The sequence below is a fragment of the Crinia signifera genome, chromosome 2 (assembly GCF_055691185.1).
Source record: "Crinia signifera chromosome 2, ASM5569118v1, whole genome shotgun sequence".
Lineage (NCBI taxonomy): Eukaryota > Metazoa > Chordata > Amphibia > Anura > Myobatrachidae > Crinia > Crinia signifera.
The window spans coordinates 296,888,117-296,912,980 of NC_139218.1; the positions used below are offsets into that span (position 1 = coordinate 296,888,117).

The 24,864-nt window shown below is 44.1% G+C and overlaps 1 protein-coding gene across 4 annotated transcripts in view; it reads right to left on the reverse strand.

Annotated features, from left to right (window-relative positions):
- PIBF1 (progesterone immunomodulatory binding factor 1) overlaps positions 1–24,864 on the reverse strand; it is a 270,000-nt gene that overhangs the window by 227,896 nt on the left and 17,240 nt on the right. For all 4 annotated transcript variants that reach the window (XM_083168868.1, XM_083168869.1, XM_083168870.1 and 1 more), the window contains exons 5-7: positions 21,460–21,579; positions 12,249–12,382; positions 2,941–3,049 (exon numbers count right to left, since the gene is read on the reverse strand). In XM_083168868.1, the coding sequence (XP_083024994.1) occupies positions 2,941–3,049; positions 12,249–12,382; positions 21,460–21,579 (363 nt within the window). The remainder of the gene's footprint in view (positions 1–2,940; positions 3,050–12,248; positions 12,383–21,459; positions 21,580–24,864) is intronic.

Here is a 24,864-nt window from a genome sequence, read left to right on the forward strand (position 1 = left end):
GTGAATGGATGTTTTACACAGACATCCATTCGCAGCCTGCGGGGAAATACCCATATCATGCGATGGTCGCTCAGAGCAACCTTAGACGTGCACATTCTGAAGGATGTAGACGGGCAGCTGACATCTGGTGGGCATTTCCATGGGCAAGTACCCCTGCCCACAGCCCCCCCCCCCCCCCCTCCCGAGGCGCATTGCACAAACATTGCGCTTGCCTGCAAATTTGCATGGGAGCGTACGGACCAGAATAAGGTCTGAAGAGCCTAATTCACATTTTTTCTCAAATGGACAAAACCATGCTGCACTGCAGGAGAGGTAAATGTGACAAGTGCAGAAGGAGTTAGATTGGGTGTGGATCATATTGTCTACATCAACCAGGTGGACAAGCATTGCTTCCACATGCAGCAAGGTTGACATGGGTCATTAGGTCGACACAAGCATTAGGTCCACAGTCAAAAGGTCGACATGGGGTTTTTCACAGTTTTTTTGCCCCCGAATATTGCAATGCTTTGTGCACGGTGCCTCGGCACACTATTTTTTTCTCCCACCACGCCATAGTTGATGGTAGGGCATGAAATACCGCCTGTCGGCTCAAAAAACAGTGAAAAACCCCATGTCGACCTTTTGACTGTTGACCTTGCCCATGTCGACCTAATGACATGTCGACCTAGACACGTCGACCATGACCCATGTCGATCTAGTGGCGTCAACCTAGTTGTTGAATTGAGTTACTTAATTAGGCCCATAACACAAAACACACTTGTTGCATTATTTCTATCATGTTAATTAAATGTGGTTCTAGAAGTATTATTGAATGTGGTTACAAAAGTTCGGTACTTGTGTAGTTTCACGGCGGCACTTCCCTGCGGATCGCATTTTATGCAAATTGTATGCAAATACTGCATGCGATTTGCATAAGATTCGATCAGTGATGCTATTTAGCATACCCCCACTATCGACGTCACTCCGAAGTGTGGCGAGCTCAGCGAGCCCCACGAGGGGACGCGGTATGCGTCCTCGTGACCTGTTCATACCCCCACTATCCACGTCAGCGTGGAGTTGATTCTATAAAGTGTGGCGAGTGCAGCGAGCCACCGAGCCCGCCGCGTGGCGAGCGCACGCGGAAAACGAGCCCGAAGTGTGGCGAGCGCAGAGAGCACTGCGAGGGGAAACAGATTACTGGACGTGTATTCCGCCACACTTCAGGCTTGTTTTACACGGCCGCTCGCCACACTTGATAAAACCAACTCCACCCCGACGAGGATAGTGGGGGTATGAACAGGTCAGGAGGATGCCTACCTCATCCCCTTGCGAGGCGCGCTACGCTCACCACACTTCGGGCAGGCGTGGATAGTGGGGGTGCGCTAAATCTCATCACAGAATCTTATGCAAATACCGCACATGCGATCTGATGGGAAGTGCCGCCATGAAACTACACAAGTACCAAAAGTTCTAACAAACTTGATACACATGTAGATTTCGCAAGTCCATGATTTGAATTCTAGCAACCTGTTCTTTTCATCGAAAGGTCATTCTGACATATATAAATAAAAGTGTTTTGGGGCAAATGTTTTAATGGTAAAAATCTGTAACTTATAAACTATCTGTAATAGGTTATATATTTTGTATTGAATTTACTATTATTTATGCAAATATTGTTGTGTATTGTATTTATTGTGTGTTGATGTGATCATGAACATCAAGCAAAATTATTTCTATTATGGGAATTGTAAATATTGCACCTCGAGTATTGAATATTATTTTACATATCGTTTTACTGTACCGCATATGTTTAATTATAGAGCAATGTGAGCCGATAATAGTAGAACATTCAAATTTCATGGTAAGTGTTTTCTGTACTTTTAGATGTGGAACAATGGCAGGTGCAGGAACTGCATTGTCTATATGACAGCAGTTACAGTTAAGTCTCTCTTTATGGTCTCTCATTCAGCCATATATGATCAACTCCAAAAGGTAACATTCAACCATAAATTTAAAGTACACATGATGTATCGCATATTGTCTATATAACAACAAAAGCGTCACTTTATTTGAAAATGAATTTAACAAATTACTTCTTATAGAAAAACAGAACATTTTTGTAAAGGGTTTTTTTTCAGGCCACTTGAGCTGAGAAATGAGATAACAGAATCAATAACTGAAAAAGTACAGACTTTACAGGACCTGGTTGCACAAGGCACCAAACAGGTTTCATTCATTTGTATGACTGATTTGATTGATATGACCATCTTAATACTTTAAGCACAGATTGTTATTAGTCAGAGAGCATATGTGGGAAAGCGGCCTGTGTGTAATGCAGCATAAACCACACAAGGAAGTATTTCTTTCTTATTGTTGGCGACTAATTTATTGCCCAAATATTTTCTCAAGCAAAGCATTCGCAGTGGTAAGACCATAAATGTGTCCTGGAACTACGGAATATGGCTTTCTAAAAAACTAAGGTGTATGGAAAAGACTGATGTATATATATAAAAAAAAAAAAATAGGCCTTTAAAGTATAATTCACGGGAGCTGAAATGCACCTTTTGTGGCATAATGTATCTAACTGTATCTAATGTATCTATCAGATGAGAGTGATAAACCACCAACCAATCATCTCCTAACTGTAATTTTTTTTAATCTGGCCAGGGACATGGAAGTTAGGAGCGGATTGGCTAGTTGTTAATCACTCTCCACTCTATCACTTTTTGAAGCTTGACTAAGTACTCTAACTTACAATATACAATGAATTTATTAAAATCGACCAACCTGCAATTGTACAGATAGAAAATAAAATGACAATGTGATATGATGAGAGTATAGATTTGCTTAGGCTGAACCGGTTTCATCTTGCATAGCTAGCTGACAGTTGACAGTTGTGCGTATAATTTAATGGTTTCATATTCTGAAATTGTTACTTGTTTTGTCAGTCTTTGAACTTACCTCTTGGGCTAAATCATGTTTCTCCTTCGATTGTGTCTTGTGTGACACATCTAAGATTTCAAATTTTCTCCTCAGCTCTAATAACTCCCGTTCCATTGCATCTCGTTCACTAGAATGTAAAAAAAAACAATTGATGAGGAAACGTACTAAGCTATGCGTGAAACAGTTTGAAGTAAAATAACACGTCAAACCGGTGTACTAATGGCCTAAACCAGAGAATTGCAAACGTGGGTTTTAAAGATATCTACAAAACAGAACAGCACAGATGGTTAGATCAAATTGACTAATGTACTAATTAAGTCACCTGCGGCCAAGCATGGATATACTTAAAACCTAGACCTTAAGCAAACTTGCCTACTTTTGAAAACTAGTTTCAGGGAGATTATAATTGGTAATAGAATTTAGCAAAGTGCCCCATTAAGGGGGGGTGTCATGCTCCACCCAAATGGCATGTCTAGTTCCATATATGGAGAGATTGTGAAAATAGATTGTGAACATGGCGCCTAGAAGCGTGGGCTTGTAATTTAAAATTTCTTATATCCAAATGTAGATGAGCCCCAAAGCAGTTAGTAAGAGCTACTATACTTACTACTTGCTAAAGTGCTGGGAAATGGTGCAGATGATTCAATGTAAATGTATCTAGCTATCATTCCTTTTTCCCCCATAAATGTAACAGTGTAATGTGGGCTAGGTGAAATGAGGGAGATTGCTAGACTTATGAGGGAGAGAGGGAGATTGCTGCTATTTCAGGGAGTCTCCTGCATAATACAGGAGGGTAGGCAACTATGACCTTAAGGTGTCTGAAGTACATGTGCACAACATAAAACTTGACATATCACATGTCCATGCAGTAAGCAGCATTTTTTTAGCACTAAGGGGGGAATTCAATTAGCCCCTTTAAAAATATAGGTTGTTGAAAATGGGAGTTCAAGATTTATTTATTTTTAAATCGGGCTATTTATTTAGCCAATTTTTTTCAGCCCCCAGCCCCCGCCCCCCCCCCCCCCCCCCCCAATTTTTCAAAACACATAGGTTCTGTAATAAATTTACAGACCTGCATGTTTCCAAGTCTATGGAACAGCTGCAGGGGTTAATTGAATAGCCCAGAGGGAGCCATCAGCCCCTGGTAAATTACTGGAGTTAATCCACTTCTCCCTAGACTGGAAAGTGGTGAGTCTATATTTTCTCACTCTTGAACAGTGAAAATGTCTGTAAAGTTTTATTAATACAGAACTTGTTCTGATACAGTTTAAATGCAATGGATGTGTCCTTATTGTAGAAAATAAAAACACCCATAAATTAAATAAAAAACCCTTCTTCAAAGACGCAATGAAATACTGATAAATATGTTTACGTTCTAAAAATAAAATATGCATTTAATGATTATAATTTTTGATAATTAAAGCTGCAACAGGATTTTTGGAAACAAAGAATTTACTTTAAACAAGAGTAAGATTTACATAAGGAATAAAGCAAAAAACAAATGACCTACAGTTATACATTACTTTTATTTATTTCCCCCATTTTCAGTATTACTTTTGGGCCTGATTTAAATTTATTAGCATATGGCAAAATCATGTGCCCTGCAGGTGGGGCAGATGGAACATGTGCATAGAGAGTTAAGCTAGGTACACACCTAAAGATTTATCTGTCCAATCTATCAGGTTAGAACAATAATATGGTAATGCATGGGAGCATAGGAGAATTGAACATTTGCTCCCAGACACTGGAAACAGACAAAGGTCATTCAATTTAGCTGAAGCCATTTGATTTAACAAATTTATCCGAACAATGGTTTTGTCCATTTTCCAGCATTTGGGAGAGAATGGTTGATTTTCATATGCTGTCACACATTACCAGATTTTTGTTCCCACCAGACATATTGGACCGATAAATCTGTAGGTGTGTACCCATCTTTAGATTTGGGTGGGATGTGTTCAAACTGAAATCTAAATTGCAGCAAAAAAATAAAGCAGTTTAACATCTGGGGGCTAAATGAAAAGCAGCCAGTAGTTACCATGAAGAGAAAAATAGGATTTATGGTCTTACCTTGATAAATCCCTTTCTTTGAGTCCATAGGGGGCACAGGAATTCACACTGGGTATGAGAGGTGAGGTAGCAGAGCATGCACCAAAGGGTTACAGAAATGTACCCAGCATGCTCCCTGCCTCCCCTCTCCCTCATATCCCGCCCCCTGACCCATGGTCACCAGTTTTGTTAGCAAGCCCAAGGCAGGAGCGGAGCAGAGAAGAAGGAAGAGCAAACACACACACATAGCATACAGGGCCAAAGCCATGGAACTTCCCCATATAGGAAGCCCCGCTACCAGGTGCGTCTGGGAGGGCGTCCTGTGCCCCCTATGGACTCAAAGAAAGGGATTTATCAAGGTAAGACCATAAATCCTATTTTCTTTTTCGTCCACTAGGGGGCACAGGAATTCACACTGGGACGTCCTAAAGCTGTCCCCTCACAGGTGGGGGACGCTCCTGGACTGCGGAAAGCACATGTCTACCAAACTGTGCATCAGCCGATGCAAAAGTATCAAAAGCATAAAACTTGATAAATGTCTGGGAAGAAGACCAAGTCACGGCCTTGCAGAGTTGTTCTGCCGAGGCACCTCGACTAGCGGCCCAGGATGTACCCACAGACCTGGTAGAGTGTGCCGTAAACCCCTCAGGGGGAACCAACTGCGCTGAAAGATATGCTTGACGAATGACTGATCTGAGCCATCTCACCAAGGACTGTTTGGAAGCGGGCCAACCTCGCTTATTGGCCTCATACAGCACAAACAGTGAATCCGACTTACGAGTCGCCTTAGTCCTGCAAAGATAGATCTGCAATGCCCGGACTACATCAAGAGAAGCCTCCGCCTCAGAGGATCCAGAAAACAAAGGTACCACAATCTCCTGGTTAAGGTGGAACTTTGACACCACCTTAGGAAGAAACTCCAGCTTGGTACGCAGAACTGCCCTGTCCGGGTGGAACACCAGAAAAGGCGGTTTCCAAGATAATGCACTAAGTTCAGAAACCCTCCTAGCCAAAGAAATAGCCAGGAGGAAGACCACCTTCCAGGAGAGCCATTTCAAATCCACCTCCTCCAAAGGCTCAAAAGGAGGTGACTGAAGAGCCCTGAGAACCAAAGCGAGGTCCCATGGAGCCACCGGTGGGCTTACTGGAGGCTGGACATGAAGAACCCCCTGAAAAAAGGTTCTTACATCCAAAATGAACGCCAACTTCCTTTGAAACAGGATAGACAAGGCCGACACTTGTACCTTTAAAGAAGACAGGCGTAAAACTAGATCTAGGCCCGCCTGAAGAAACTCCAAAAGGCGGGAAATACGAAAACGTCTAGGCTGGAAACCTCTAGACGAACACCATGCAAATTAAGTCTTCCATACTCTGTAATAGATACGTGCTGACGACGGCTTCCTGGCACGCACCATGGTATGAATGACCTCTGGTGAAAATCCTTTATCCCTCAAAAGGGATACTTTAACAGCCAGCCCGTCAAAGCCAGGCGGCTGAGGTCCGGGTGGCGGAACGGACCCTGAGAAATAAGATCTGGACGTAGAGGCAGTCTCAGAGGAGATGCCACCGACAGATTCCTTAGGTCGGCGTACCAACCTCGACGAGGCCAATCTGGGGCCACTAGAATCATCATTCCTCCCTCCTTCTTGAATTTGCGAAGAAGATGAAGAAGAAGCTGAAATGGCGGGAATGCATAAACCAGCCGAAACGGCCACGGTGCCGTGAGAGCGTCTACCAGGAAAGCTCCGGGGTCCCTTGTCCGAGAGCCGTACCGGGGAACCTTGCAATTCTGTCTGGATGCCAACAGATCTATGTCTGGTACTCCCCACTGGGACGTCAGCCACTGGAACACCACTGGATGAAGTTCCCACTCTCCTGTGTTGACATCCTGCCGACTCAGATAGTCTGCTTCCCAATTGAGAACCCCTGGGATGAAGACTGCGGAAATTGCCGGAATACGTCTCTCCGCCCACCTGAAGATTCTGGACACTTCCTTCATTGCTCCTTTGCTGCGTGTCCCGCCCTGCCTGTTGATATAGGCCACGGCTGTGGCGTTGTCGGACTGGATTTTTACCGGGCAGCCTCGAATGAGTGACCCTAAACTCTGAAGAGCCAGCAAGATTGCTCTCAATTCCAGGACAATGATAGGAAGGCGACTCTCCTGCGCTGTCCAGCGACCCTGAAAAGACTGAGAGTTGCAAACCGCTCCCCAGCCCCGTAGGCTGGCATCCGTGGTCACTAGTGTCCAAGACGGAATCCAAAATGGGCGGCCCTGAGACAAGTTGTCTGTCTTCAACCACCAAGTGAGAGACCCGCGGACCTCCAGAGGCAGCGTGATCAACTGACTTCTTAGACGAGAATGATCTCCTGACCACTGGCTGAGAACATGAAGCTGAAGCGGCCGCGAGTGGAACTGTGCATACTCTACCATGTCGAACGAAGCCACCATGGAGCCCAACACTACCATGCACCTGTGCACAGACACCCTTCTGCGACCCAACAGGGAGAGAACCTTTCCCTGCAAGGCGTGGATCTTGTCCTCCGGCAGATACACCCTCTGCAACTGAGTGTCGAGCAGAGCTCCCAAGTGAAGCATCCTTTGGGAAGGAGTCAGAAACGATTTTCTCCAGTTTATCTTCCAGCCATGAGATGACAGAAGCGTAATTGCCACCTGCAAATGAGACTGAAGTTGGTCTGGCGAATTTGCCAAGATCAGAAGATTGTCCAGATACGGGATCATTTGAATCCCTAGTCGGTGCAAGTGAGCCGCCATCACTTTGGTAAACACCATGGGAGCTGTGGAAAGTCCGAAGGCCAACGCCCTGAACTGGAAGTGCTCCTCCTGAAGGGCGAACCTCAAAAACCGCTGATGGTCCTGCCGGATGGGAACGTGGAGGTACGCATCCTGGATATCTAGCGAGGCAATGAAGTCCCCCGGTTCCAGTGATAGAATAATGGAACGAAGGGACTCCATACGAAACTTCGGCACTCGCAAAAACACATTGAGCGACTTCAGATTGAGGATCGGCCGGTGAGAACCGTCCGGCTTGTCGATCAGAAACAGAGTGGAGTAGAACCCCTGCCCCCTCTGTTCCTGAGGAACTGGAACAATAACGTTCGAGTCCAAAAGAGATTGGATAGAAAGATGTAGCGCTAGTTGTTTCGCAGGGTCCTTTGGAAGACCTGTGCGAAAATAACGCTGAGGAGGGGGAAACCGGAACGTCAGGGCATAGCCCCTGGAGACCACCCCCCTGACCCAAACATCCGTCGTGGTGTCGCACCACGTCGGCGCAAAGGACAGGAGACGGCCCCCCACCCTGGGATCCCCCGGGTGGGGGCTCGCCCCGTCAGGCTGCCGGCTTGTCACTTTGCTTGGCCGCTGGGCGTCTGGTAGCCCAGGGCTGCTTGGCGTGGGGTTTGGCTGCTTTAGAGGCCGAGGCAAATCTAGCGAAAGGCTGACCTCTGGCTTTGCCCTGGGGCCAAAAGGACCGAAACGAAGTCTTCTGTCGCGGAGGAGCCGCCGAAGGCAAAAATGCCGACTTAGATACCGCCAAGGTTGTCACAATCTTGTCCAACTCTGGACCAAAAAGAGTATCTCCATGAAACGGGAGAGCCTCCAAGGCCTTCTTAGAATTGTTATCCGCTCGCCAGGACCTAAGCCACAATACACGCCTAGCTGCAATGGTGGCTGCCGAGGCCTTAGAAGCCAGGACTCCCGAGTCCCGAGCAGCCTCCCCCAAATACAAACTAGCCTTTTGTATGTTCTGGACATGACCAAGGAGAGACTTACGACTAGAACCGTCGGACAAACCCCTCTCCAACTTGCCCGCCCATTCAGAAACTGCTTTGGCAACCCATGCCGCTGCAAGAGAGGGACGCGTGACCGCCCCCACCTGTGAATAAGCAGTTTTAAGGAAATTCTCCAATTTCCTATCTGAAGGGTCCTTCAAAGATGAAGAATCCGGAATGGGCAGAACGGAAGAGCGAACTAGTCTCGCCACATTAGCATCAACCGGGGGAGGCTTTTCCCACTTAGCCCTCTCTGAGGGAGGAACCGGATAAAATAAAGTAAGCCGCTTGGAAAGCTGGAACCTTCTAGACGGCTGAGCCCACGCTGTCTCCAATAAATCTTCCATATGGGCCGAAGGTGGAAACTGAGCCAACACCTTTTTTTAACCGCTTAAAGAGCGGGGCCTTACTACTAGGAGCAGGGGCCTCATCCTCCAACTGGAGGACTGCCTTAACCTCTCGCACCAGTGTGTCTACCTCTGCCGAGGACAATGTGTCGACGGCCACAGCGGACTCCGAATCCGAAGTACCAGTAGACCCCCCTGTAGCAGAGTCCGAATCCGAATCCTGAGAATCCTGCACGAACTAGCCGTTAATCCCTGCACAGACTGTGCAAAGGACTGCATCCATAGGGGTTCTATATAAGCCTGAGCTGTCCCATAACTGGCACTAGCGACAGGGGGCAGGGGCGCAGGGGGCAGGGGCGCAGGGGGAGCCAGTGTAGACAAGCGGTCAATCAGCTGCGCCATTACCTGAGTCAGCGTCGAGGCCCAAGCCAGTTCCTGCTGGGCAGGAGGCAATGGTAATGGGTTTGCTTCCACCGTCACACACTTGGAACATACCTCCTCCTCTTCTTGAGACAGTATGTCCAAACAGTCTCTACAGGTACGCTGCATTGGAGATGGAGCCTCCTTGCTGGGCTTCGCCTTAGGCATACTGACCGAGCAAACATACAAAAAAACAGCAGTTACCACCTGACACAGAATAAGCAAGTGTCCCTATATAGGAAAGGCCCAGGGGCACTCACACACTTGCAGCCTTTCACACAAAAGCTTTAGCAAAGCAATTTGGATAGGGCAAATATACTCACAGTTCAGCAGGCTGAAAAGGAGACAGAGTTCATGCAAAACATAAACTCTGTATGGTGACAGCTCCCCTTTCCTGTATCAGACAAGATTGGCCTATCTAATGTACAGGAAAGGAGACAGTAGCAGAGCTCAACAAACCAGCCAGCAGCAGGAAAGGAGAATACTATAATAAACCAGGCTCCAGGAGCAGGGTGTAAGGGAGAATCCAAGCAGCCTCCGTCTCTATACCCAGCGTGTGCCAGAATGGCTGCTGATTAGGTATTTAAGGAGGAGCTGGAACACCTGGGGCGATGAAAGAGCAAGCACTCAGCCCGTCCCCAGGGGTGGGGGAGGGACCTCAGGCCATCCAATACTCCCCCTCAGGCACCAACCTCCGGGGACATAGCCTGTTAGTCCCTGGTAGTCTAGTGGAAGGGTGGCTATGCCAGACCCACACTGCCTGCCCCCCCGCTGACTCCCAACATCCGAGGGGGGGATCTGCCGCTAGACGCGGCTCCCTGCACGCAGGGAACCGCTGCTTACCTGTCCCAGGACGGGGCGCAGCTGCGGGAGCCTCCGGAGCGAAGACCCCGCAACGGGAGACCCCAGCCCAGTTGCCAGCGCTGCCGTCTCCGGGTGTAGGAGCTGCGCTGCTGGTGCTCACTAAAAGAGCACTCGCTGCGGCGGCTCAGTAACCCTGGCTGTTCTAACAGCCGCCAAAAATGGCGCCGCTGTGTCTGACTGGGCACCAAAGAAAAAACTGGTGACCCAGGGTCAGGGGGCGGGATTTGAGGGAGAGGGGAGGCAGGGAGCATGCTGGGTACATTTCTGTAACCCTTTGGTGCACGCTCTGCTACCTCACCTCTCATACCCAGTGTGAATTCCTGTGCCCCCTAGTGGACGAAAAATAAAATTTAAGTGTATTTTCTCCCCTTGCATTGCAACATGGTTTGTTCCAGACACAAAATGACTTGCTTGTTTGATTTGCTGAACCTGGCCCTAGGTCCTTTATCGGTTTGTATTTACAGCTCAAGAAAAACATACAAATACACAAAACATTGTATTTAACATAATAAAATATTTTCAACAAGAAAAAGAAAAAGGATTTTGTCTCTTATCAAATACGTTTCACTTTATCCACCTGGAGGACTCTGGTACACAATAGGGTGTAGAGGGCACTGTTCTAGAAACATTAACATCTTCAAACAAAAAGCATATTCTTTCCTTTTTCCATTGTACATTTCACAATACAGGCTTTAAACTTAATTACCCTTGTAAAACTATGCACTATGAGAATGAACATTCAACAACAGTGTGAAAACACAGTATAAAGGCCCATACACACTGGGCGATTCTGAGCTGAAAGCCGCTCAAAACACCAAGTTTGACCGGCTTTCAGCTCAAAGCTGCCCAGTGTGTATGGCTGCTGCCTGCTCCCGCATCATCGCCGGGAAAGTTGCATCATCGCCGGGAAAGCCGCTCATCTGCTGGTAATACCAGCAGATGAGCGGCTTTGAGGACGACTTTGCATAGCGATGCACTATGCAAACCACCCCCCCACCCCACTGACGGCACCGGGGAGTGGCTTTCCCCCCAGTGATGATAGCGATCATCGCTTTCCATACACTCTGGATATAATCACCCAGTGTGTATGGACCTTAAGACCTAATATGTGGTGTCCACCAGGAGGAAAAGAGAAACCAATTTAATGACCAGTACCAAATACCCGGTTTTCTCCAAGATCCTATCTGGGAACACTAGTAGAAAATAATGAGATTGCAAAGATGCCACTCCGGAACGGTTGATAAAGTTTACAAACTTTATGCCAAACAAACATCGCCAGATACCTCAAAAATATATATTTGTTTTTAAATGTATCAATGCACAATGTCAGGGTTGCAGGATTTAAATCAAATGATTAAATCATGATTTAAATCAAAACCTTAAAAAAAGAAGAAGTAAACTTTTGCTTAGAAAGAGATGGACGTTTAGGTGTATCGAGTTTGCTCATGCCAATCATCATCAACTTTCGCGCATCCATGAAACCATTTGCACCATACATGTTTGAAGTGTACACTTTACGCCAAGTATCTCCTCTAGGCTGCTGGATGTCTTACGCAGCTCAACTTCAGTTAGACACTTTTGTATAAAATTTTCTGAAGCCTATGTTCACCTCAGTTTCATCAAGTTTTTTACTGTATGGTTTCATTTTATTTTTGGTCAATCTGAAGTGAAATTTTGACAAGAAGCAACAAAGCCAACCACAAAAAGTTGCAAAGAAAAATTGAATACACAGTCATTAAGAGATTAAAATAACCGTCACAGAGGAAAACAGCAGTCACAGTATGGAAGGTAGAGCTCTATAAAATCAATGAGTAATTTCTATAAAATCTTCAACACAAAATAGTTCTTATAAAGGTTTACCTTTTCACTTTATCATAATTTTCTATTTTATAGTCCCCTTGGTGAATTAGCTGCTTAGTGTCGGCGAGCTGTAACGTTAACCGCTGACACCTTGTGTCCAGTTCTGAGCGACATCTCCTCTCCTCTTCATAGCTCTGCCAGAAAAGGTAACCAAAGCTTAATTTTCATGAAGTTATAGACGTGGAACAATATTTTAGATTAACAAAAAAAATTAAGCACTGCAAGATTAAATTCATATACTGTATGCTTCTGGTATTTACAAACAGCTGATGTCATTTCAATGGAGCAATTATTACAGCTGCACTTAAATGTTAAAGCAGAAAAACAGAGTTACAGACATCCATCTAGAATATCAGAATCAGCTTTATTGGCCAGGTATACTTGCGTATACTAGGATTTTAGGGGGTTATTCCGATTCACTCGGAAAGGCAAAATCACTCTCTAATGGACAAAACCATGTGCACTGCAGGTGGGGCTGATGTGCAGAGAGTTAGATTTGGGTGGGGTTTGTACTTCAAACTGATATCTATACTGCAGTGTAAAAATAAAGCAGCTAGTATTTACCCTGCACAGAAACAATAAAATACCCAAATCTAACTCTCTATGCATGTGTTACATCAGCCCCACCTGCAGTGCATATGGCTTTGTCCATTAGAGAGTGATTGTAACCCCCTTCTGATTGCTGTGCCAAATATTGCAGCTAGATAGGTGGTTCCAAAGATAAAAAAAGACCTTTCATGTATACTTGTATAAAATAAAGTCCATTAAAAGGGTACATACACTTTTAAGTAATTTACAAACAAATATTACATTTAAAAACTAAACTAGCTGATGTGGCAGTTTCAACCTAGAAACAATTTGCTGGGTGGAACAATTTACCCCTTTTCACCCAATGGAGTCAGATTTAGACAAATTCCAGCTTTATAGGTAGCTGTCACAGTTTCCAGACCATCCAGCAGGTCCCATGTTCCAGATCATAAAGAGATTTAACCAACTGTCACATTTTCCAAAGCACAATGGCAATGCATAGTAAATGGATGGCGGATGTTTTGTCACGTAACTCCAAAACATAGCAACCAATTCCAACGCCAATATTTTTTCTGCAAATACACGGATCATGACCTTTAATCTGTCCTGCTCAGACAACGGCATCTTAGAAATATGTCACTCATAAGTCATGCTTATGCTATTAATATATAGATTAGCTGTAATAGAACACATCAATAAATATCCACTGTATAGCAAACACATAATTACACTAATGAAAGAAATTCTATTGAACTGTCACAAAAGGTAGTTGTTGCTGCAAGTGTATGAGGTATTTATACAAAAATACACCCCACATACCTGTTACAAGTGACCTTTTAAATCAAAGAGAAAAGCTATATATAACAAAATACACGCACATACTTCAAAACATCTGTAAGAGTTTGAAAAACATGCTCTGCTAAACTTATCTCCCTAGAGTTTCCATGTTCATAAGGCAAATATTGACAAAGCCAAAAGTCAATATTACCCACCAAAGGAAATAAATCAGAACATTTATACCAAAACAGGAGCAGACTAACAACATCTAGGAGGAACTACTTTGCAATGATAAAATACTGCAATGCTAGAGAAAATAGACTCTCCAATAGAATATGCTCACAAGAAAAACAGAAGATCAAAAGGAACAAAAAAATGTGTCACACAGGAAAAATAACTACCTGCCCATGGTTAGCATATATAAAACCAGCTGTAGTATAACCATTGTCATCACAATATGGAATCCTCTTACTAAGAACACAAGGTTAGTACGCATCACCCCACATAGTTCCTAAAAAGTAATATAACAAAAAGAAACCTTTAGTAAGTACGGCAAGTTTACACCATGGGGTATATTGCAATGTTCTGTAAACCTTGCAAAACTGGCCTTGATGCAATAGTAGTCCAGCTCAATAAATCTAATGTAAAACCATTCCCCAGTATACTATAGGGCAGTGGTTCCCAAATGTTTTTGGTGCAAGGCACCCTTTGGGTCGCAATGACTTTTTCAAGGGCACCCTTTAGTCAAAATAATTACCGAAATGTCCCTTTTTTTTTTTAAGGCGTTCTGTCAAAATAACGCTATTAGTATTTAGATCAGCTAAAAATACTTATTAACTTGTTTGCAAATATAATAAACATACACAAGTCCAAGAAAGAAAAAATACATTTTATATACTTCCTGATTTCTCCAGCGGCACCCCAGCTCCAGCTGGCTGGACTCCAAAGAGCGCACACACATTGGATAAAAGACGGGGAATATTTTAATTTGTTTATTCTTATTTAAATGGTGTTTGAAGGACTATCTTAAATTTTGGACTGAAGGTCAATTGTGATTTAAAGTTCATAGGAGGTGGATCAAATGTACACCCTATTGAAATTATAATCAAGGAGAATTATTCCCTATAACAGGATCTCTTTTAGCTAATCACATTAAGGCTCACATCCTACTATAAAGAAACATAAAGAGTCCATTATTTATTTATATATATATATATATATATATATATATATATATATAAAAATAAATAAAAAACAGCCCAGGCTTTGTATAAATATCAGGGGTTTTTGCAGTAAAGTTAATCAATTTAAAAAAAGACTTTCCTATGCGACCCATTTATCATTTATTATTTGCGGCTAAATGCCCGGAAACACTCATTTTCGGGGGTTAGTCACAAATATTTGGTGTTCATAGTGGACTCCTCCTCATCATTGGAATCCTCTACTGGCTGCTGCACTAATCCCTCCCCCTGTTACTCTGACTGTACCTCCTCATTCCTGCTTCTACTAGTCCTACAACATTCTCTACACTTGTTAGATATTTCACAAATGTCTCCATCTACTAGAGTAGCCCCCCACCGCATACAGACAGGTTCTCCTGTTCATCTCACCAGTAAAAGTGATAACTGTACACTCACGCCACCACAACACCCCCCCACCACACACACGTGCGCTGGTTGCCTCCGCTGACCTGAGCACATTCACCTGCCCCGGCTGACACCATTCATTACACCCCCTCCCACCATTGCAGGCAGTCTTCCTTCATCCAAGCACATCACTGCTGCACACCACCCCCGGCGCTAGGGACATCGGCGGCAGCACCCCAGGGAGCCACGGCACACAGTTTGGGGGTCACTGCTATAGGGTCATTCCATATAAAGTGATACAATCATCTGTGCACTATCAAGAGATTGCATTAAAGTTATATAAAATAAATGTTTGTCGCATCTCGTTTAGATTTATTAGGTTTACCAGGGTCTGAAAATGTCGACAATCTGCAGATTTTGTATACAAAAACATACATTGCTCATTGCTTTTCTGCATTTAACAGACTTTTTCTAATACACACTGTATGGGTGCATTTAATTTGCCATTAAACCCACTTAAAAAAACACAAAATCAGGTTCCACTTTGAGGGGGTTGAGCCGATTTAGGAGGTTATCCAGAATCAATGGTTACTTCTTGAGAAAAAGGCTTTTAATGGAAAAGCGTTTCCCCACGCACTGGGAATGTTTGCCAGTAATTAGATGCAGAGTACACCTCCTGGCTAATTGAATACCCCCCTATTTTAGAGAAGGTTAACATTTCAAAATGGATGGAGAAATGCAAAAAAAATGATTAAAAAAGAAAAGAAAAAAAAGAAGAGAAACATTTTGAAAAAAATTGGTGTTCATTCCATGATGTTTTAAGACTGTACATTCCAGATTACATTCAACAATGTTCCCATTTTTATCTATAATACGGTATGATAAAATATACTATATGTACGCAGCTGGAAGCCGCACACATTCTATTTGTAGGTCAACCAGGCATCAGAATGTTACATAAATGTAAGTGGAGCAAAGTTAAGACAGGATACTGGATAACAATTCAAACCTTAGTGATAAAGTATACTAAGCAAATAATGGGAATGCTCGCAAATCTAGATGGCCATTTATGGAATGTATCAACTAGGGTGGCCAATCCCGGGATCGAGATCGGCGGGATCACGGGATTTGGCCCGAATATTGTCGAGATTTGAATCCCGGGATTGGACCTTCCAATCCCGGGATTAGACTAGTCTAATGCTGGGCAGCGTCTGAGCACTTGCTCAGACGCTGTCCGGCTGTGCAGCTCAGACGTGCAGCGTGATGTTGTCAGAGGTCACGCTGCGCGTCACAATGTGCAGCCAACCGAACACACCCCACACTGCCGCCCTCTACAACCGGAGGCTCTTCATTGAGAACTCGCCTGCCACTGTGACCAGGTTAGGCGTGACTGTGTGCGGCCGGGAGAGTTCAGGCGGCGAGCGAGTTGTGACACCGGAGGTGCAGCACTGCGGCCTGTGCAGCTTGACCTATGACTTCTCCCAGCTGCACAGTCCAGTGACACACTGACCTCCCTCCGGTGTCACACCCGCAGCCTGCCTCCATTCCGCTGACGCCTGCCCTGCTCAAAGTAAGGCAATAATGGGGAGAGGGGGGTGGTTTTCTTTTAGGGATGCCAATCCCGGGATTGAGCATTTTTCAATCCCGATTTCCGGGATTGAAAATATGCCCCTAGATTGGCATCCCTAGTATCAACTGTCCAGGAAAAGGAACAAATTGATGACAAAAAATGCATTTACTATGACTGTATGTAGCTGTTGAAAAGGTAAAGATTTTAACTTGAAAAAGAAAAGAATAGTACATACAGTATTACTTAAAAAATCATACACGCATATACAGTATGTTTTCTTTGTTCATTTATGGTCTGAATAACCAACCCACTTTTTACACTCTTAAGGTGCCCATACACGCTCCCATCCTGGCGGTGCGATGTGTGCTCTCGCGGCACCTCATCGCACAGTTCTAAAAGTATGTGCTGCACATACTTTTTGTAGTTGCTTTTCATCAAATCGCATTGCATGCACAAGACATGCAATGCGATGTAATGGATGCTATTTTAGACCAGAACGCACGCCGGGATCGGAGCGTGTATGGGCACCTTTATGGCTTTATTTACTATGATGGCAGTTCTATTGAAGGTGGGATGTTACCCATAGAAACCAATCCAATCCATTATCTTCCAGAAGGTGCTAAATAAATAAGAAGTAGAATCGAATTGGTTGCTATGGGCAACATCCAATATTTCATAGATCTCCCTTCTTAGTAAATAGACCCCTTATACTGCATGTACAGATGATGGAGGACACGCATAGTCAGAGACAGAGCATACATGCTAGATCACTAGTTCCGAAACTTTCTTGAATCACAGCGCCCTAGGTGTAGCAGCATTTTTCTATAACGCCTTTAGAACAAAAAGTGCTTTATTAATAAATTAGATAAAAATAAATGTATAAGACCTTGTAAACTGTGCCTACCTTGTATCCTCAAGTTCAGCTATGCGGTGGTGTTCAGTAATGCTGCTGACATGGTTTATGATTTGCTGCCACTAGCACTGGTTTTGAGTCTCACTTTAATTTGGTCCTGGACCATCAACCAGAGGTATTCCTGCAAGAGCCTAAAGGCACCCCAGGGTACCCAGGCACACAGTTTTGGGATCCACTGCACTAGACGATATTTAGATTTTGTCATTCTGACCAGGCGGAATCGGCAAAATGATTTAAAATATTGTTTAGTGTGTATACAGCATTAGAGATAAGAAAAGTCTATGCTAATCTTCTAGTAACATACTGTACAATCCTTGCATAGTTCTCTGTACAGTATTTACTTTATTAACTCGGAATAAAACCTACAATCATAATGTAGGAAAATGTATCTTTACTTATACATTGTTATAACATATCTCCAATAAAATAATCTCTAACACCAAACACATAAGTTGAGAACACAAAAAGGCTCAAATATGCAAACTCGAATGCCTGGGACCGACCACAATTATGAAGAGCCACATACAAAAGGTGTACTAATGTTCTCCCAGGTGCACAATGTCATCCGTCCTGTACCATTGAGCTCTGCACTCAAAAGGCACTGGCTGTTTAAATTGATTAAGGAGTCCTGATCAAATGTAATGTAGCATTTAAGGGGCAGACTAGATGGGCCAAGTGGTTCTTATCTGCCGTCAAATTCTAGGTGTCTATGTTTCTAGCACTACAAAGTGTCTTATGAGCTACAGCTGCAAGTTTGGGAGATACTTTCCTTTTCTGCTTTTTTTGACGTTACATTTTACATATAGAAGTTTCAGGAAAAGCTCAAATAGAGTTAGGCGTAAATTAGGCCAGGACGTGCAAATTTGTACTTTGGAAAACCCATGTTGCATAGTATAGACCAGGCATTCCCAACCACAGTCCTCAAGGCACACCAACAGTGCAGGGTTTGTAGATATCCAGGCTTGAGAACAGGTGACTTAATTAGTATCTGAGGGATTCTGATTAAACCATCTGTGCTGAAGCCTGGATATCACTGAAACCTGCACTTTTGGTGTGCCTTGAGGACCGTGGTTGGGAATGCATGGTATAGATAATGGGACCCATATATGTGCAACCGACTTCTGCAAATCTGGGATTTTTAAAATGTACAATTTCCCAGATGGATTGACAATAATCAATGGCATCACATTAGTCACTTGGGGAATGCTGTTGCAGATGGATGTGTAAAGTGTAAAAAAGAAAGCTGTAGTCTGTATGTGCTCAGTGCACAAGCATTTTACTTGCATGGAAATAAATGAACTTTTTAGACATTGTGGGGGAAATTTACTAAAGGAAATTTGTAAAAAAAATAGGTGTATTTGTATACAGAAATACATTTATTTTTGACATTTACTATGCCGAAAATACGGCAATTCGTAGTCGTATTGATGTGCTATCAATAGGAATACGAATTTCCGTATTTTCGGGATAGTAAATGTCAAAAATAAGTATATTTCTGGATACAAATACACCTATTTTTTACAAATTTCCTTTAGTAAATTTCCCCCTGTATCACAACATGGTTTGTCCATGTACAAGAATGCACCCTTTAACTTGATTTGCTCTTACCTAACTGTATAAAAGTTGGTCTAGTTCGGAGAATGGTTCTCAATAATCATTTGACACATTTTCGCTTAGTGTGAAGTTGGCCTACGGAAACATTCTGTGATTGCGGTTGTCCATAGGGACAGGTGGTTCCAGAATCTTGATTGGCTGGCAGCTTGAGCAGTTCCTATACCTACTGATCAGCACAGACTCCCTATTGAGGCTTTATTATTGCAAGTTGTTCCTCTGCCAACCAACCATAATTGGGATCTACCATATGTTTAATGTTTGCCATGTCTCCTTTAATGGTAGATTGAGCTGGGCTACTTGTGCCTAACTCTTACAATTGGATGTCGATTATAGCCATGATTTATACCTACCTAATACCCAGGCACTGTGAGCTGAAATTCTGTTGACGGCAGTTGATTGTGCTCGAACAGAGCTACAATTGAATAGCACCATTGGGCACCATCTGCTGGCTGTCGTGGGTAAAAAACAATTGAATTCTCCCCTTTGTCTTTAAGGTTTTTTGTGTTTATGATCAAGCGGTTTCATATATATATTCATATCCAAATATAAATAAGGATCAGCTACATTTCATATTTTAAAACCTTTTTTGGTACTTCCTAGCATGGCGCCCACTACTCCATTTGTGTAGAGGGCTATTCAGGGTAAGGAAAACGCATCGCATGCCATTAATGGCACGCGATGCGATGCGATGCAATGCGATTTTTTATTGCATCCTATCTTATTAATGTATTCACTGACTTAGTCCATTAAAAAGATAGGATGCGATAAAATATCGCATCGCATGCCATTAGTGGCATGAGATGCGATGCAATTTTTTATCGCATCCTATCTTTTTAATGGTCTAAGTCAGTGAATACATTTAAAAGATAGGATGCCCCCCCCCCTCCCCCCAATATCCACGCCACCCCAAAGCGTGGCGAGCCCCGCGAGTGGCGGCAGAACACGTCCTCCGAGTTTTTCATTACCCCACTATCCACGTCGGCGTAGAGCTGATTTAATATAGTGTAGCGAGCGCAGCGAGCCACCGAGCCCGAAGTGTGGCGAGCGCAGCGAGCCCCGCGAGGGGACGCAGATTACTTTACATGGATTCCGCGTCCACTTGCCAGGCTTCGGGCTCGGTGGCTCACTGCGCTCGCCACACTATATAAAATCAACAAGCTGACGTGGATAGTGGGGTAATGAAAAAGTCGGAGGACGCGTTCCGCCGCCGCCACTCGCCACGCTTCGAGGTGGCGTGGATAGTCGGGGGGGTGTGTTATACATATAACAAAAAATGCGATTCAATTTCCTTAAGGTGCCGTACGTAGAAAATCTGGGCGCCGTGCTAGGAAACAAGTACCCCTTTTTTACATCTTTTGTATAAAATATGTATAATAAGCATATAAAGCTTAGTATATTGACAGTCTGCTATGAGACCGGATAGTTACAGTGCATTTACTGTGGAGATCCTGCAGATGCTGCTGCATAATAATGCAACAGCGAGGCAGGAGGGATCCCAGGCATATTCCCTCACCCCTCTGTAACCTGCAGTCACCGAAGAAAGCCGCGGTGCAGCACATTGTGTCTCCACACGCGTGCGGCACACAGGCGGCCCGAGACAAGCCGAGTGTGGCACACCTTATACTGCACCATCCACCCCTCTTCCGAAAACCCCACTCCACCAACGGCCAAAGAGGTACCTGAAGACACCAAATGTATATTGGCACCTTTATCCCTGAATTGGCCAGGCAGACTGCTAGTCTAGTGCGCACAATTGGGGACACAGTGTTGGTAGTTCTGCAGATATCAGGGCTATTCATTACTGTTACCTTATCCCATGTATGACAATATTAAGAAAGTAACGTTTTTGAACTAAACCTTTGTGTCACCACGATCATTATATTGTCAGGATTGTAGTAGGTTTGGACAACAGACCATAAACACATAGAGACGGAGCGCGACACAAAGCAATCTTTTATACTTATTACGTTTACAAAACGTTATCAGTCAGACCATTTCTTAGTGTATTGCAGCTAGTCCGAATCACCTTCACTCAGTGCTCAGGTACACCGCCCTCTATATATATTTTAAGAGAGCAGCAGCTGATTTGAATATTATATTTACAAGGACCTTGTTACTCATTATGTAATATACTGTATCTGTATTAGGCTGCCATTTACTACTTATCATTTAACAATAGAACTACAGTGTACAATGTGCACTTTAAGAAGCCATTTACCATACCTCTATTAAATTCTTAACTTGCTGTTTGTACCCATTCAATTCGTCAGATTGTTTTTCAGCCTTAATATGAAATTCACTTAATTTATTCTTCAGTGGTTGGACAACATCAAAAAAGCAAACCTGAAATGTGAATAAAGAAATTAATTATTCTAATAAGTTTGAATGGTATAAAATAGTCTTTAAACAAAACATTTAGAATAGAACTTTGATTAAATTAATACAGTAAAAAAGGAAAAAGCTCTGTACAGTTCTGAGTAAAGGTGCATACATATGTGATTTTGGCTATGGACGATTTTCACTATGAGATATTGCTTGAAATTGAAGCCCAGAACCACCGATATTGACTATACACGATTTTGGCGGTGTACGACTTTGGATGGGGATGAAGTTTTGCTACATTAGAAGTAATTTATTTAAATACTGGATTGGTACTTCAGTGGGGTGGGTTTTACTATATGAGCAGATAAATATGTGCATTCATGCTCTGTGGCTAATTTGGTTAGGTTTACCTGCTGAATGCTTCATATTGCTAGAGTGCTTTTCGTTTCTTTTTCTTGCCTGATAAAGTGTTTCTACTCTGCCTGTTGATGGATCCCTTCCAGTACCAAGTCAAGGTATTATATAGGAGAGCTAAAAATGTAACGTGTATTCTTATTAAATGTTCGATGAATATGTATGGTGGAAAACCCATACATGAGAACTGACTAAAATAGGATTTTATATAAATACCGGTAAATCCTTTTCTCGGAGTCCATAAGGGATACACTTTGTACTATGGGGTATAGATGGGTCCAAAAGGGGAGCCTGTGCATATAAAACTACAAACAGGGTGTGATGACTCCTCCCCTCTATGCCCCTTCCCACAGCTCAGTCTAGGTAAAACTGTGCCTGAAGGAGGAATATGTACTTGAGAGAAGGACACTAAAGATACAAGTGGTGAGACAAATCAGCCAACATACCATTCATAACTGAAAACAACAAACTTGTAACAACAACTTGCAAGATAAATTTCAATTCCAACTGCATAATGGCGAACCACTAAGGAGGGCGCCCAGTATCCCTTATGGACTCCAAGAAAAGGATTTATAGGTAGGTATATAAAATTGTATTTTCTCTATCATCCATAAGGGATACTGAGGATACACTTAGTACTATAGGGACATCCCAAAGCTTCCAGAACGGGCGGGAACGTGGCAAGACTAGGTAAAACTGGGTACCTCTTTGGCCAGGGTATCAAAACGTGTTCTTCCCAGACCAAGAAGCAGCTCAGTAAAGTTGAATGGCCGAGATAACACAGGCAACCTCCCAGGAGGAGCCCACAAATCTAGTTGAATGGGCCTTTAACAGAATTTGGAACAGGCAAAGCCACCGGAGAAAAGCTTGATGAATAGTCAATCTTATCCAGCGAGTAATAGACTGCTTTGAAGCAGGACAACCCCTTTTGTGAGCGTCATACAACACAAAAAGGGAGTCAGACTTCCTAGTCCCAGCTGTCCTTTTAAGATAAATCCTTAAAGCATAGACAACATCCAAAGATTTAGGAATTTCCGAAGAACCAGACCAAGCTGGATTCACAATCGGTTTGTTAAGGTGAAATGCCACAACCACCATTAGCAAAAACTGCGGTCGAGTCCGCTCTGTCCTCAAAAAACTTCAAATAGGGGAACTTACATGACAAAGTACCCTATTCGGAGACCTGTCTAGCCGTACTCCTTGTAAAAACATCTGAACCTCTGGAATCAGAGCCAACTTCTTCTGAAAGAAGACGGACAAGGCTGATATCTGCACCTTGATGGAGCCCAAATGCAGCCCCATATCGACTCCAGCCTGCAGAAACCAGACGGACAGACCCAGTCGGAAAACCATAGGAGAACAAGGTCTCCCTTCATACCATGACACATATCTCTTCCAGATCCAGTGATAGTCTCTGGACGTCACCGGTTTCCTAGCCTGAACCATGGTAGAGATTATGTTTCCCAGAATAACCTTCCTGGCTTAGATCAGCTGGTCAACCTCCAAGCCAACAAACGAACCCGTCGTAAGTCCGGATAAACGAACAGCCCTTGCTGAATAGATTCCCTTCTCAGCGGAAGAGGCCAAGGTTCGCACACAGTCATGGCTAGAAGATCAGCGTACCACACCCTTCGAGGCCAGACCAGGGCAATCAATTGCTTGCACCTTCTCCCTCCTGATCTTGTGGAGTACTCGGGACAGCAATGGAATTGGAGAGAATAAGTATACCAGCTGGTATGACCAAGGCGTTGACACCCCCCCGCCTAAGGGTCTCTGGTCCTGGCACAGTAAAGCTGCAGCTTCTTGTTGAGCCAGGGCATCATCAGATCTATGTCTGGACAACCCCACCCCAACCTCTGTGATCAGCTGGAACACCTGTGGGTGGAGACTCCGCTCCCCTGGGTGTAGGTTGTGGCGACAGAGTCTGCCTCCCAGTTTTCTATGCCTTGAATGAAAATGGCGATATGGCCCTTGCATGCTTTTCTTCAGGATAGTAGAGACCTCCCACATGCAGGCCCTGCTTTTTGTCCCTCCTTGACGACTGACATATGCTACAGCCGTAGCTTTATTGGACTGCACTTGAATCGCCTGAATTAGAGCCTTTTAAATCGCCCGAAGTTCCAGGATGTTGATGGGAAGGAGAGACTCGTGGATTGACCACCTGCCCTGAAACTGTACCCCTTGGGTTACAGCTCCTCAGCATCTTAGGCTGGAATCAGTTATTAACAGTACCCAAGTTTGGATCCCAAACTGTCGTCCCTCCAACAGGTGAGGAAACTGAAGCCACCACGCCAAAGAAAATCTGGCCCAAGGGGATAGCCATCTCAGCCGATGCATGTGCAAATGGGAGCTCGAACATTTGCGCAGGAGATCCAGCTGAAAACACCTGGCGTGGGAACACTTGTATTGGATGGCCTCATAGGATGACACCAACTCCCCAACAGGCGAATACAGAGATGGACTGAGACCTGGTTCGGAGTCAGTACCTCCCTGACCAATTCCTGAATGGCCGTTGCTTTGTCTGGTGGAAGGAGGATCCTCTGGGCCACTGTGTCCAGAATCAACCCCAGCAAGAGAAGTTTCTTGGTAGGCAGCAGGGGAGACAACTGATAATATAGAAGCCATATAGAAGCCACCTGTACTGGGACAACAACGGAGTGGTCCGAGAAATGCTGGCTGACAGCTGTTCCCTGGATCCCACCTTGATGAGGAGATCATCCAGATAAGGGGTGATGTTGATCCCCTGCAGCCACTGCAGCAGCTCTCCGCCATTACCTTTGTGAACAGCCTGAAAGGCAGGGAAAACAGAACTGGTAATGATCCTCCAGCAGGTATGCCTGATGGGGCGGCCATATCTGAATGTGCAGGTATGCATCCCTGATATCCAGAGAG